General features: G+C 38.8%; 1 protein-coding gene and 1 long non-coding RNA gene across 3 annotated transcripts in view; one reads left to right on the top strand and one right to left on the bottom strand.

Moving 5' to 3' along the window:
* LOC149091259 (uncharacterized) overlaps positions 1 to 14,814 on the top strand; it is a 130,540-nt gene that overhangs the window by 82,217 nt on the left and 33,509 nt on the right. The window lies entirely within an intron of this gene.
* LOC108654249 (sphingomyelin phosphodiesterase) lies at positions 643 to 13,288 on the bottom strand. Of its 2 annotated transcripts, none has more exons than XM_089261089.1 (8): positions 12,852 to 13,288; positions 4,696 to 4,841; positions 3,331 to 4,633; positions 3,050 to 3,258; positions 2,775 to 2,854; positions 1,907 to 2,121; positions 1,657 to 1,842; positions 643 to 1,176 (listed from the first exon to the last, which is right to left on the bottom strand). In XM_089261089.1, exons 2-8 carry the CDS (start codon positions 4,787 to 4,789, stop codon positions 1,119 to 1,121), a joined length of 2,145 nt encoding a protein of 714 aa, XP_089117215.1. In that variant the 5' UTR covers positions 4,790 to 4,841; positions 12,852 to 13,288; the 3' UTR covers positions 643 to 1,118. The 2 variants fall into 2 exon arrangements, with proteins under 2 accessions (XP_089117215.1, XP_089117214.1); XM_089261088.1 differs by lacking the exon at positions 643 to 1,176 and adding an exon at positions 1,226 to 1,442.

The following is a 14,814-nucleotide window of genomic DNA, read 5'->3' as shown; positions in this document are numbered from 1 at the left end:
ATTATGGATTTATCTGTCTAATTGTATTTCTCTTATAATATAATATAGCATGCTTAGAGACTATTCAATATTCAAAGTGATAGGTTTAAGACAGCGCATTATATCAGTCCAAAATTGACGCCTATACTTCAGTTGCAAGTATTTGAGTTCGATCTTTGTTGGCGGTTCACCAACAAATTTATCGAGTTGTGATACTCAGCTGATTGGCCGTCAATGTTTTACTCATTTTGGCACTGTAAGTAAAAATCTTTATTTGATTAATACAAATATCGACGGAAGCATCGAGATCTTATACAAAAAGACATTCAATTACCTACAATTTAGATATACTGGCCCTTTTTTTGTCTAACGGAATTCTAGGCAATAACAGCTGACACTTGCCTTAACAGCGAGCTGTTAATTTTAAAGCAGCCGCTGCTGTTGAAGCTGTGCTGTTATACTGCGCAACTGTTTCTGTAAGTAGCTAAAACTGGCTTTTACAACACTGTGTTCATTCAAAAACCTTTTTCGTTAGAATTTAAAAACAGTGCCATTGGCTTTTGTTTAGGGTTAAGTCAATATATATTATTATTGGTTAAATTTATAAAGCCGTAAACATATTAATTTTGTGAACAATATTATTTGGAAGTAAAACAAGAAATGTATGGATCTCATTCAAATAATTGCACTTTATTTACTTATTGTGACCTAGTAGAAAATATGCACTATATCTAAGACACTATGCTGCAATTTGTGTAACGGCTGATATTTTCTCCCACTCAACAGGCGAGACATGCAACCAACTCAATTAGGCGGCTCACTTTCACGACGGCCACGTCCACTATTAAGGACTGCGGCCGTGACGATGACGACATTGATGTGACTAATTGTATGACTATTGTTCATTGACTCAGTTCAGTAGCGACAGAAAGGACTGAGGTGGGGCTGTGGCTAGTTGTTCTTATATATTTATATGTGTCTGTGTGTGTGTGTGTGTCTGTGTACAGCAGGGACAAATAGAATATGTTGCTAACTTAGTTTAAGTACTAATTATCACAAAGTAACCTTATTGTGTAGGCGTTGAAATTTGCACTGATTTGCGCTTTGACTTTGCATTTGACCTGCGCAAGGGTGATAGGTCAGCCATAGCCCAGCAGGTACTTGGGCAAGTAGGTGATGGACGTAATGAGGCTGTAGCTGTTGGAAAAGAAGCAAAGCCACAAAACCGTAGTTTGCGTGGTCCTCAAATGTTACCAAAATTTATTTTGAAAGCTTATTTTACAGTATATTCACCAGTAACCAGTTTAGTCTGCTTAATAGGTATCTAAAATTATGTGTAGCTAGATATTTACAGAGTTTGTGTGTTTGTTTGACCTCAACCGAATACACCATAAACCACATCACTGAAACCCAAGGCATTCGACTCTATGTTTCCCTGCTCCTCGGTGTGTTGCTCCCAAGTGCTGCCATTGAAATGTTCCAAAGCAGATAAAATGAGAGTGTATATACAATTATATTGGGTTCTGTGTATTTTACATTTACATCAAAAATACGACAACAATAAAACAACAATGAACACAAAATGCCAGACAATGAACCATCGCACGATCATCACATGAGCATCGAGCCAACACCAAGCAGAACAAACAGATAGCAAACTACATTAGCGATACATACGAGTTGGTAAGTCCCCGATAGAACCACGACTTCCACGACTTGGAGGACCCCTCATCGATTTTCGACTCCACATCCGCACAGAAATGCCGGCGGTCGTGGGAGCGTCCACTTTTGCAGTCGCACAACATCCGCTTTTTGCACTCCGCATCGCACGTGGGTCGCGCCGGAGAGTTCTTCCAGTAGTTTCTAAATAAAAATTAATAAATGTATATGAATAGGGCGTACAATGATATATTACTTCTATACTCACTTATAGTAAATTTCAAATAGCTCCTGGTTGTCCGTCAGATCGTTGAGCAGCTTGTCCCAGTCGCTCGGTCGCAGAGCTTTCATATTATACGCAGCCCTGGCTGTATATAGCTTATACCAAATCGGGTAGCCGTAGAGATTTGCCTCCTTTAGGTTCATTATCCACGACTCATGATCGATGACGAGACGAGTGGTTGTATCATGATCACCATCAACCTAGGGATTACATTGAACGACGAGTCATTAGTTACATATATTAACTTAATTTACTCTAGGGCTCCCTCATTGTTATACTCATTCACGAAATGAGTATATAAGGCTTCTGCAACGTCCGTCTTGCTGTTCGCCCGTCTGCCCGTATGAACGCAGTTTGTTTCGGGGCTATTGAAGCTAGAGAACACAAACCGCAAAGGTTTATATATCCTATACTATAAGAGCTAGAAGCTCAAATTTTGATAGTTTAGTTACTAGTAGCCTCCTCTAGCGATTCCCTAAATAATATTGTTACGCCTCTTTAGGGGCGTGGTATATAAAAAAATACCCTGTTGTATCTCATATTTTTGGAGTGTAGGTATCCAAATGTTTCAAAATGGCCAAAAATGAAGTATCTACGCCCAGTAGAAGCGTGGCGTACCGAGAAAACTGCATTTTCAACAGCATTCGAGCTAAACTTTGCTACTAAATTGCTTGTGGGTTGTGAATGAGTATTCCGCAGTCGGTAACGCCCGACTGGAAAGTTCTTACTTGTTCTACAGATCTAACTGTGAAAATAATAAGTTTCACATAAAACCAACCAACCAGATTTGAATAGGCAATTGTATTGATTACATTTTCGTCAATAGTTTCTATTACCATTTAAAATTACTTACATAGTAAATGCGGTATCCCGGATTTAGATCATAGTAGGGCGACACCGAGGGTCCTATATAGGCAATGCTATTGGAATGCGCTGAGGGAAGACAGGAAAAAAATGTCTTGTTTAAAATTAAGTTTTAATTATGAATATTCCTTGTTCTTAAGCGGAAGGAGAGACAAATGTTATTACTTTACTATAGGTTAACATCCTCCAACTAGACTTGTACATGTATTACTTTAGGTCGGACAAAATATATTGATTAAAAAAAAATAAACTCCATAAACTTACTCAAATCATGGGGATCGTAGAACATTTCGAACTCGTCGAAGTGGGTGTGGCCATAGAACTGGGCGGTAATGGTGCTCTCATAGCGCGAGATGATTTTATAGAAATTACGTGACCAGACCTTCAGGCAGTCCGAATGACCTGGCGGAATGTGCCCAATTACATGAACCTTCTCATTGGAAAACTCGGCGCTCTGCAGCTCATAGATGAACCTAAATAGGATGAAAGTTTCGATTAATATAAATCAAATCGAGTCGAAAATATATATCACAAGCTGTAGTTACCATTGTAACTCCGTGGCGGGATCAGTGGAGTTGAGAAGCAGCCACCAGTTCTTGTTGTTGCAGTAGTTCATGTTGAGTGAAATGATGCGAAAGCCGGGGCGCACTAGAACCGAGTAGAAGGCGCCGCGCCGGACAGTGTGCGAGACGCTCTGCGGCAGCCAGCGACGCCACTGGACGTCGAGCTCGTCGTAGAGCCAGTTGATGGAAATATCGACTTGGTTGACATACGGAGGCGGGAAGCTGTTAACGGGCGCGCTCTCGTGGTTGCCCAAGGCTGGAAAGATTGGCACTCCTGGGAACTTTTCAGTCATCTGCTTGACCGTCTCCTTGATGATCTCTAGGTTCTCCTGCTTCGTCTGGTTCCAAACATCGTGCGGCGGCAGGTCGCCCGTCCAGAGGATGTAGTCAATGTCCTTGTGGGTATCTGCAATGTGAGCGAGCATGTTGTCCACCGTCCGCTTCGGCGTGTCGCACTTGCGGTAGTCCCCCCACTTCCCGGCAGCAGCGTTGGGGCTGGCAGGCCGCCCACTGCTCAGCCGGCAGCACAGAGGTTCGTTGCAGTCCGCATTTGCTCCCTCGACGTAGTGCGGATCGTAGTGGGTGTCGGAGATGTGGAGCACCTTGAAGAACGGCGCCGCTTCCAGTGGCACTGGCAGCTCTGCAAGGCGCGGGGGCTTGGGTACCGGTGGGAAAATAACCTCCCACTCGTGGTACGGGTTATAGACATCGCCGCAGCCGTCGCCTATGATGAAGCTGCACAGCTCGTCGGGGCCCAGGTTTACGCGTTGCAGCACGTAGATGACTTCGCTACCAAAGAGCTGGGCCACCCCCTCGCAGACGCGCGGGCTCTGGATGCTCAGGTTCGTGCAGTATTGCGCAATCATCTTCATGAGCTCCGCGTCAGTCTTGCCGCTCTTGATGTAGTGCTGGAGCAGGCCGGCTCCCGCCTTGCACGCGGTGCAGGAGACCTTGGACAGGACGCTGTTCTCGATTTCGAAGGCCACCTGCTTCAGATTGAACAGCTTCAGCGCCTTGTCCACGAATGGAGGATACGTGAGACCATCGCCAGCTGCCGCGTCGTACCATAGCATTCGCGCCGAGCTGCGGTTCTGGCGCAGAGCCCGCAAGCGCTCCAAAAACGCCTCATCGGTGTCGGCTGTCTCGGTGCTGGTGCGATTCGGGTGATACTTGAGCTCCACGTGCGGTACCACGCTCCGTGGCTGCACCTCAACCTTCCAGTCGTCCAGCTGTGGCTGCGTCCAGTTGATGGGTGCTCGCAGATTCGTGTAAAGAAAAGGCAGAGCTGCCCCCAGGGCGCTTAAAAGTCAAACGGGTTCTGCTTTCGGGTGCACTTGCTCCACTTACCATCGCTCACCGCCAGCCCGGCCACGGCCAAAGCCGCCATGAGCCAACAAATATGCCGGCTCAGACTGGGCCACGTCTGCTGTGACATTGACATAACTGTGGCTCAGCCTCCACTAGCACCACCAGCGGCAGCCTGTCCACTTGACCTACCAAATTCCAACAAAAAGAAAATATGAACAGTCATTATTATATTCAACTTGCTTCAAGTGCAAGTACACACACGATGAGGTCTGCACATATGAGCAAGATATGGTTGCGTGCTCTTTTTCTTATTGCCCAGTCATCGGACTTGCGTTTCACGTTTCATTCTGAGACATCATTTGGGACAAATTTAAGGCACAGCATAGATTAGACGATATTTCGTGGGTTTTCCCAATACTTTCATTATTTTAAATTGTTCATTTGTATTGAAAGTGGTCAACGTGAGTGAACAGAGTCAAAACTAGTTTTCTGATGCTCTCAATGGGTATTAAAGGGACTTGACGGGATTGCAAAGTATAAGAATATGAGTTTTTCGTAAAGATTTGCATATATTCATTCTGCACTTATTTTATGCACACATACATACACAGAATGAAATCACATTGGAGTACTTGAAATACTTGCTTTTTTGAATTTGTGGCGAAGGGGGCGTGGTATCCAAAATCTTTAAGTTTAAAAATTTTTGTATTCATCATATGTATACACAGTACATCTGAAGTCTCAGCTCGTCGACCTGATCAAGAATATATTAATTTATGAGGTCTGCTACGCCCCCTTCTGCCTGTTACATACTTTTCACAGAACCATAATTTCCAGACTTCCCATTTTCAATAGGCCAAGGGTATACAAAATTAAATAAGATTAACACACTATATATTAATAAACTAATATGATGTAATAAATTTTTTTTTATACTCATTCACGAAAGTGAAATGAGTATATTGGTTTTGTGGAATGCCAGTCTTGCTGTCCGTCCGTCTGTCCGTATGACCGTCTATTTCAGAGCTATTCAAGCTAGAGACTTGACTTTGGAGTTAAGTATTAAAATTTTCCGGATCCGTCCACTACGGGCGTGACATTTTCCAATACCCCAGAAATCATGTTAGTTGAAGAGCTAGAAAGCTGAAAGTTGGTATTTAGATCCGCGTCGGGCACCCAAGATCACCAGCTGTAGCGGATAAACCTTCGCCCATTGGGGGCGTGGCAAATCGGATAAAACTGTATCTCCCAACGTTGTTAATTTAGAATGCTGAAATTTCGCACGTGAGCTTATGTTTCGATTCTTTAAAGATTTGTGGAAAATGTCTACCTAAATATCTATCTAACTATATACTAACTACTAGGGGCGTGGCAAGTCGGACCTGAAGATATACTGATTTTTCAAATTCTGCTATATTTTTGACTATTGACGATAGAGACCTGAAATTTGGTATATATACGCAGGTTGACCTGCCCAAGTCCAACGAGCGTAAGACAACTTTTGAATTTAGGTTACCGTTAGCTTGTTCTATGAGCTGGCCAAAAATGAAGTGTCTACCCCCAGCAGGGGCGTGGCAAGTCGACAAAAACCTGAATTTTCAACAGTAACGCCCGGCTGCAATGTTCTTAATGAAAATGCGAAATCAATATATAATAGTTTTGTTAAAAGTATGTAACAGGTAGAAGGAGGGGTGGCAGACCCCACAAAGTATATATATTCTTGATCAGGACGACGAGCTAAGTCGATTTGGCCCTGTCCGTCTGTCTATAAGAGCTAGAGACTTCAATTTTTTTTAAATGTCCGTACATACAGCACGCATATCGAGTTTATCACTAAAAAACGATAACTCATTCAAATATTTTTTATCGATAAAAAATCTTGTCGAAAATCAGCTTTAAAATTATATCTCCCACATCTTTAAAGCTAGAGTCTCCAAATTTAAAACAAGTAATAAGATGAATTTTGTGCAATATGACTACGTTCTGAAAATTCCATTACGATCGTAAGTCTAGAAATTAAATTATTCAACAAATAAATCCTCAAAATATTGCCAACACAACAGCGCAACCCAAGCGCAGTCGCCTGTATATGTGCGTGTGTGTGTGCTTGTGTTTGTTTGTATGCGTGTGTGTGTGTGTGTGCGTGTGTGTGTCCGAATTATTATTGAAATATCAGTTGCTCCAAGTGTTCAGGGGATCTCGTAGTCGAACAGTCTCGACAAGAGCTTGCTTACTTGTTTTTATTATGCTAGTTCCTGACTTTTATCTAAGGGAATCCCCTATTCAAGACAGGATTAGAGCTGGGATTTAAACTGTCAATTAAGATCTCGCCTCAATATATTTTGTTTACTATGAGGTTTTACTTCTCATCTTGGCTTATCAAGTTTTTACACAGAGCATATTTCGAATTCCAATGCGCATTTTAATCACAAAATATTGCTGATAGCAGTTAATTGGCTGATAAGACTTCAAGCATATGTAGAGCAGAAAAATTAAACAGAAAATATTTCAGTCAGACGGAATAGGTTTGAATAACAAACATGTTTTTTTTTTTTTTTTTGCTTGTTTAAAACAGCCTACGCTGCTGTGCAATATGTGTTAATACTAAATGGACATCGAAAAATGTTGAAAACAATGAAAAGTTTAACAAAAATATATATATATATATATATATATATATATATATATATATATCAGTGTTGTCAACTTTTGTTAAGAAAAATGAAACCGTTTTTAGTGGGAAGATACTTAGAAACAAACTGAAATTTTTAAGGAAAATCGGACGAAAAACTGAAGATTGATATTAAAGTATATTTTTAGAAACTCCTCTTCATGACAGCATTTCTTCAACTGCCGCATGACGTATGTCTGAAGTTTTATAATTTATATGTTTTACCTGAGAATTAAAATTGAGTTAAGCATGCCATCATTCATTTTTTTGCCTAGTTATTTTTCACAATATTGACCTGACCAAAAATGTTGTCTACTTTCGCATTGGCAAAGGGGGTGAATATTTTTATTATACCCTGAACCCATTGAAAATGGGGAATCAGGGTATAATGGTTTTGTTAAAAGTATGTATGAACGCGTCGATCTCAGAAGATATAAGAGTCAGAGACTTCAACTTTTTTTTTAAATGTCCGTATATAGCGCGCGCATATCGAGTTTATCACTAAAAACCGATAACTCATTCCGATACTTTTTATCGATAAATAACTTTATCGAAGATCACTTAAAAATGTATATCTCCTACATCTTACAAGCTAGAGTCTCCAAATTTAAAATGTATATTGCATTTTATACAATTTCGGTATACACATACATTTATACATTATGATTACGTTCTGAAATTTTCATTACGATCGTACGTCTAGAAATTAAATTATTCAACAAATAAGTTCTCATAATATTGCCAAAACTGTTGTTCAATGCACTGTTCTTTGAATAAAATGACGCTAGTATTGGAACGATTATATTTTTGTTTACTAGCAAATTATTTATGCAACAAACCGAATGTTGATTTTTCACTATTCGAAAATTTGCTGGCAGCATATAAATGAAAACCTATTTCGTTGACACATAAATTCTTGTACTACACGCTATCAAATAGGTTGTATACATTCTTTTTAATTGCTTTATATGTTACAATATGTTTACTTTTCATTTGCATAGAATTAAAAATTTCGATATTATTGCTCACAATAAGTTATATTTAAATAAATATAAATCATATTCTAGTTCAGTTACTTCCACTCTATTACCGCTTGAAAATTGAACTACTGAACTATTTAGTTCTAATTCAAACAAGTCAGAGTGCCATAGTCAAGACTGCTCGAATAGGAGATACCCTGAACCCTCCAAGCTGATATTCTTATCATTCTGCACATCTTTTATGCACGCACACATACATACATATATATATGCACTCATACAGACGGACGGACGGACGGACGGAAGGACGGACGGAATGTGGAAATTTCCACTTTTTCCTGCTGCCTCTTTTGTTATACCCAGATTTTCCATTTTCAATAGGTTCAGAGTATATCAATAAACAACAGTCTAAGATAAATCACGTTAGTTACACACAAAAGTGCAGTAGGTGCAGTTGTTGTTGATTTGTGTACCGGGGCTGCTTAAGCGTGATTGCACGCTCAGAGTACAAAAATTGAAAAATCGATTTAGCGTGTAAGCTCCACTAGAAATAATAGCATGGCAGACTATTAAGATTCTTATATGTATGTATGTATGTATATTAATAGTACATAAATGTTCTAAATACAATTTATTTCACTTTGCTCGAATTAGGATGGTATTGTGGCTAATGCAAATCAAAGCCAGCGTTGTGTACAATAATTATTATAAGAAAATGTTATCTGAGAATTTGTTTACAGCTCTTCGTTCTATAAACAAAAGCACATTGATTGGGAGCTACAATGTGTGACAATAGTTGCCATGCTTACGTTGAATGCAAATACTAACAAGTAAGAAAGCTCTAGTCAAGACTGCTCGACTACGAGCAACTGATATTTCAATAATAATTCGGACACACGCACGCATGCCAACAAACACACGCACACACACACACACACACACACGCACATATACAGGCGATTGCGCTTTGGTTGCGCTGCAGTGTTGGCAATATTATGAGAACTTATTTGTTGAATAATTTAATTTCTAGACGTACGATCGTAATGAAACTTTCAGAACGTAATCAAAATGTACAAATGTATGTGTATACCGAAGTATTTGATATACGACTTTTACAAAGATGAGGGCGAGGGGGTGGATATAGAAAAGGGGGGTAAATTTTAACAAAAACTGAAATTGTATAAAATGCGTTTTAATATATATATAAAATTTGGACACTCTAGCTTTAAAGATGTGGGAGATATAATTTTAAAGCTGATTTTCGATAAGATTTCTTATCGATAAAAAATATCGGATTGATTAATCGTTTTTTAGTGGTAAACTCGATATGCACGCGTTATATACAGACATATAAAAAAATTTTTTACGGACAGACGGATAGACGGACAGGGCCAAATCGACTCAGTTTGTCGCCCTGATCAAGGATTTATATACTTTGTGGGGTCTGCCACGCCTCCTTCTGCCTGTTACATACATTTCAACAAAACCATTATACCCTGATTTCCCATTTTCAATGGGTTCAGGGTATAAAAATATGTTACACATGGATATACACATATATATAAATATATATTTATGTATATATATATAATATATACTATGTACATATTTGTATATATGAATATGAAATATGGGACTCGTTTGTTGTGGCATCTGACGGTTAACCTTAAAGCAGTTTGTGTGTGCCCATTATGCATAAATTCAATGCAGTCCCCGATAAAGTAGGGCCATCGTGGGGCTCGGTCGAGGGGGGTCAGCAGCTGGTGTCGATGGTTGGCGCGCTGCTCAATGCCGCGCAGCATTTGCGCAGCTCGCATGGTAATTGCTAATTGGTTGCTCATCGCAGTTGCGTTATGCCTAACGCACTAGACACACACACAGAGACTTTGTGATAAAAAGGGGGGAAGAGATGCACCAGTACATTGGCCCCTTCACAGACGGAGATTCGCAGACTCTGAGGCACGCAGACTTGCAGTGAAATCGTTAACGAAATGGCGTCTAATGAGAAATAAATAAGTAAGTAGGGTTTGTCAGCAGAGAAACAGAGGAAAATACAAGACGAACAACAACAGCGAGCTGAAAGGAAAATTAACTGCATCTCCTATTGATGCAAATTTTAAACTGTGTTTATGCTGTTCATGTTGTGATTTCGATTTATGCAAAAATCGAAAGTGTCTCCGGCAAAACAAAGCTATACATAAAGCCAAGTTCAGTGGGCTCCGTGAAAAACGTAAAATTAAAAAAAAAAAAATGCATTAATATGTACATATGTATGTATATACATACGTACATATATAAAACCAGTTTGAACTTTGAATATGTTTTTTGAGTAAGGTTATGGCTTCCAGTTCAAAGAATTTCTTTAGCAGGGTAAACATTTGGGATATACATACATATGTATGTATTAAGGTCGGTTTCATTCCTCTCCAACTCTTGCTCCTAACCGTTTGCATTCCCCACTCTGTCTTGAGATTTTCATAATTGATTTGAATCAGCCTACTTTGAAGCTCAAGCAATTACTCACAAACCCCATTGAGCCCACAAAGACCCTCTAAAAGGCCGCAACGCAATCAAATAACTTGCGCACCCATAAAAAATAGACAACACCAAAAACTTTCACTTTCTTTTGAAATTATGTACACATATATATAAATACATTTTTTTCTTTCCAAAATAGGTTTTGGAGAAATGTGCTAAATACCGATACAACCCAGTTCCAGTCTCTCTCAATTATGCAGCCGTTTTATCTCCATTATTATTTATATTTATGATTATTTTTTTCTTATTGCTATTAAATAACGGTGCAGTCGTCGTGCTGCTTGTCGAAGAATTTTTTTTTTTTTTTTTTTTTTTTTTAATTAAGACGAGCCAGCGAAAAGGAAAGTGATTTATGTGGTGTGGGGATGCTTAACATAATATGCCTTTCCATAACTAGAATACCTTCTCTCACATTTACTTCATTTTCACATATTATGAAATCAGATGCATCCATAATTCTGATATTGCTATTCAGATAAACAAAAGTAATCATACCACAAAAAGGTTATATTCTACCTGTCTGAAATGAAAAAAATAAAAATAAAGCTCTATTTCACAATAATTCCTAGCAGTGTGGGCTTACTAAGGCAACCTAATTGCTTAATAATTTTACTTGTTGATGATCTATGCTCATAAAACTTTCAGGTCGTTATTATAAAATTAAAGAGCATGTATATGCTAAAGCACAAGTCACTAGTATTTGAAATAGGCCTTTTACAAAGGTGAGGGTGAGGTTGTGGATATAGTGGTCGGGGGTAAATTACAACAAAAATTATATAAAATACTTATAACTCTACATATATAATTTGGAAACTCTAGCTCTAAAGGTGTAGGAGATATAATTGTAGTTATTAACTAGATTTTGATTAAGTTTCTAATCGATAATAAAATATCGGGAATAGTAATCGATTTTTAGAGAAAAGCTCGATATGAGCGTGTTTACACGGACCTAGGGAACAAAATTTCAAGTCTCTTCAATCTATAGTTACTCTACAATCTATAGTTACACTCTGCAACTTGCAAAGAACACACTATAAAAACAAATAAATATTACCCTACATTTGTAATTCTCATAATTTAAAGTAAGCATGTATATGGATTTTGTTGTAATCTATATTTGAATCTATATGAAGTATATACATATATACATAATTCAGGATAACCTCAATTAAAGTGCTAATTGCTTGAAATTGCTTAAAATTCTCCTTCCTCTATAGATATCAAAAATTCATATGTGTGGCCAATTCTTTAAAAACACACCGGATGGTTGAGGTACTGCAAGCTCCATCTCGACTTATTTACAAACGGATCATGAAGGAGTATTATGCAGTCAGTAACTGCCGACTGCAATATTGACTTCACTTAGCATTAGCTAATTAAGCAGGCGGCCACTGAACGAGAAGTAAGACACGACTGATATAGAAACAAAAAACGGAAAAATGAAAACAGAAAATAAATCGAGAGACAGACGGCAACTGACCGAAATGCCAAACACGGCTAAAACAAATGAAAGCGCTGCGTAACCAGGCCCGAAGACGTCTTGCGTATGCTTTGTACACTGCATGACAAACGGCACTTGGTTGGTAGAGTACCGTAAGAGTTCGAGAGCGAGAGCGAGAGGGCGAGAGGAAGCTTTAGAATGTGAAGCCAAATAATACGGTTGTTTGACAGGCAAAGAAGAAAAGTGAAACAGCTGCAGCAGCTACGATAACGTCGCCGTCGACGTCGGCGCACCGCGATTCAGATTTTGCAAGGCGTCGCCAGTGCTGAAAAGTTTCGGCGCGACAGTTGCGCATGCGTGCGGCTGTGACGACAGGTATTGGCTAAGTGAAACGCGGTAACGTGTTTTGGTTTTATTACTTTTTTTTTTCATTTTTTTGTTTTTACGTATTCGAATCATGTTTCATCTTTTCCAGCACTGACAAAATATGTTTCAAACGCAACTGGTTTGCGCTTTAATTGGGCTCACGCTTACAGAAGTGACTTACTTAAGTTGGGTATTTTACCTGACAGTAAGTGAATCGAATTCAATTTGATAATTGAATGTCGTGAGCTTTCGTTGCTTCTCGTTCCTCAGACTTTGTTTTTTCCTTTGTTTGTCTTTCCTTGGCTAGCCACCGCTTGGGTATTTATAAACTGTTGTGTGCCATAATTCGCGAATCTCTTTTGTTGCCTGGCCTCATTTATTTACATTTACATTTCGCTTTGTCTGATTCTGTATTATTTATTATACTATTTTTCCCACTAATTTTCGTACACTCTGAGCATGCGTTAAAATAGCGAACGACGAACACCGATTAAAGAAGACACGGCAAGTTCACCGTTGTTGTTGTTTATTATTGCTATTGTTGTCGTTGACTTTGTCGTTGATTTCACCCGATTGGCTGCCTTTTATCTGTTAACGGTCTAAGCGCGATGTCTGCAGCAGCCAAAGATTCGTGCAACTGCTCAGTCCGAGACGCCATCAACAACTGAACAAGAGAACTGAAACAGCTTTTGAGTCGAGCTTGCGAGTACCCCAAGCAGCTGTTCACAGCGACCATGAGAGGAGAGCGAGAGCGAGAGAGAGACCGCGCGAGCTTTTGTTATGCTCATTGCATTGAATTCACAATAGGAGCGTGATTAATCGTTTTGCAGCTTCTGTTCGCTTCAGCAATTTTTGACATTAATTAGAGCGATGTTATCTAGAAACACATCCAAAGCTGCATTATTCTAAAACGGAAATTGTATTAAATAGCGATTTGTATGCACGTACAAATATATTTATTAATCCGTTATATTGGGAATATAATTTGGCTGAGTTGAAATCAAAAGTCACACTCAAATTAAATTCAATTTGTTTCTAAAAGTTATTCTTTAAATTAACTTTTACTATTTAGACAAAAGTTACTTTCATCTAAAGTAGTCATTCGATACATTAAATATTAAATTTTTAATGCAAACTCAATTGTATTAATTGGGGAGCATAATATATCAGAGATATATTTTTGATTGCCATAAAGATTCTACAAATAATTTTATGAATTTACTCTCAAGATATAAATTCAATAATATGTAGGAGATACATTCATAAAATGTGAGCATGGAATGTATTAATTCAATTCAACTCAATATATACTCATTCCTAAATTGAAAGGAAATTGTAAATGATGTAAAATATCAATTTTTATGACATGGTTAACTTGAGATAGAATAATTATATTTTTATACTCATTCACGAAGTGAATGTCCGTCTGTCAGTATGAACGCAGTTCATTTCGCCGCTATTGAAGCTAGAGACTTGAAATTTGGAACACATACTCGTGTATAACTCCGATTCATAAAGTGGTAAAATTTTCCCGATCCGCCCACTAGGGGCGTGGCAAATAGGAAAATGCATTTTCCGATATACCAGAAATCATGTTAGTTGAAGAGCTAGAAAGTTGAAGTTTGGTATGTAGATCCGCGTTGGCCCCCTAAGTCCAAAGAGCTATGGTGGATATATCTACGCCCATTGGGGGCGTGGCAAATCAGATAAAACTGTATCTCATAAAGTTCTAAAGCTAGAACGTTGAAATTTCGCACGTGAGCTAATGCTATAATTCTATAATGACTGATGAAAAAGTTTTATGTCTACGCCTACTGTGGGCGTGGCAAATCGGACCTGAAGATATAGTAATTTTCCAAATTTGGCTATATTTTATGCACTATTGATGCTAGAGACTTGTAATTTGGTACTTATACGCGAGTTGACCACCCAAGTCCAACAAGCTATGGTGGATATATGTCCGCCCAAAGGGGGCGTGGCAAACCGCAAAACTTTATATCTCCTACAGTTTAAGAGCTAGAAGCTTCAAATTTGGATAGTTGAGTTACTGGTAACCTCCTCTATCGATGCCCCAAAAATAATTGTCACGCCTCTTTGGGGGCGTGGAATATCGAAAAATACCCTGTAATTTTCACATTTTTTGAGCGTAAGCATTCAAATTT

Source organism: Drosophila navojoa, chromosome 5, assembly GCF_054131105.1.
Source record: "Drosophila navojoa isolate 15081-1374.11 chromosome 5, UAZ_NAV_1.0, whole genome shotgun sequence".
NCBI classification, from domain to species: domain Eukaryota; kingdom Metazoa; phylum Arthropoda; class Insecta; order Diptera; family Drosophilidae; genus Drosophila; species Drosophila navojoa.
This window is presented reverse-complemented; position numbering and strand designations above follow the sequence as displayed.

What these genes read in the sequence shown, in the direction of transcription:
- LOC108654249 (XM_089261088.1), bottom strand. Translation starts at nt 4,789, where the DNA reads ATGTCAATGTCACAGCAGACGTGGCCCAGTCTGAGCCGGCATATTTGT. An exon ending in CTACGATCCCCATGATTTGA is followed by an intron (nt 2,855 to 3,049) that starts GTAAGTTTATGG and finishes GTCTTCCCTCAG; the next exon opens with CGCATTCCAATAGCATTGCC. An exon ending in CGGGATACCGCATTTACTAT is followed by an intron (nt 2,122 to 2,774) that starts GTAAGTAATTTT and finishes TGTAATCCCTAG; the next exon opens with GTTGATGGTGATCATGATAC.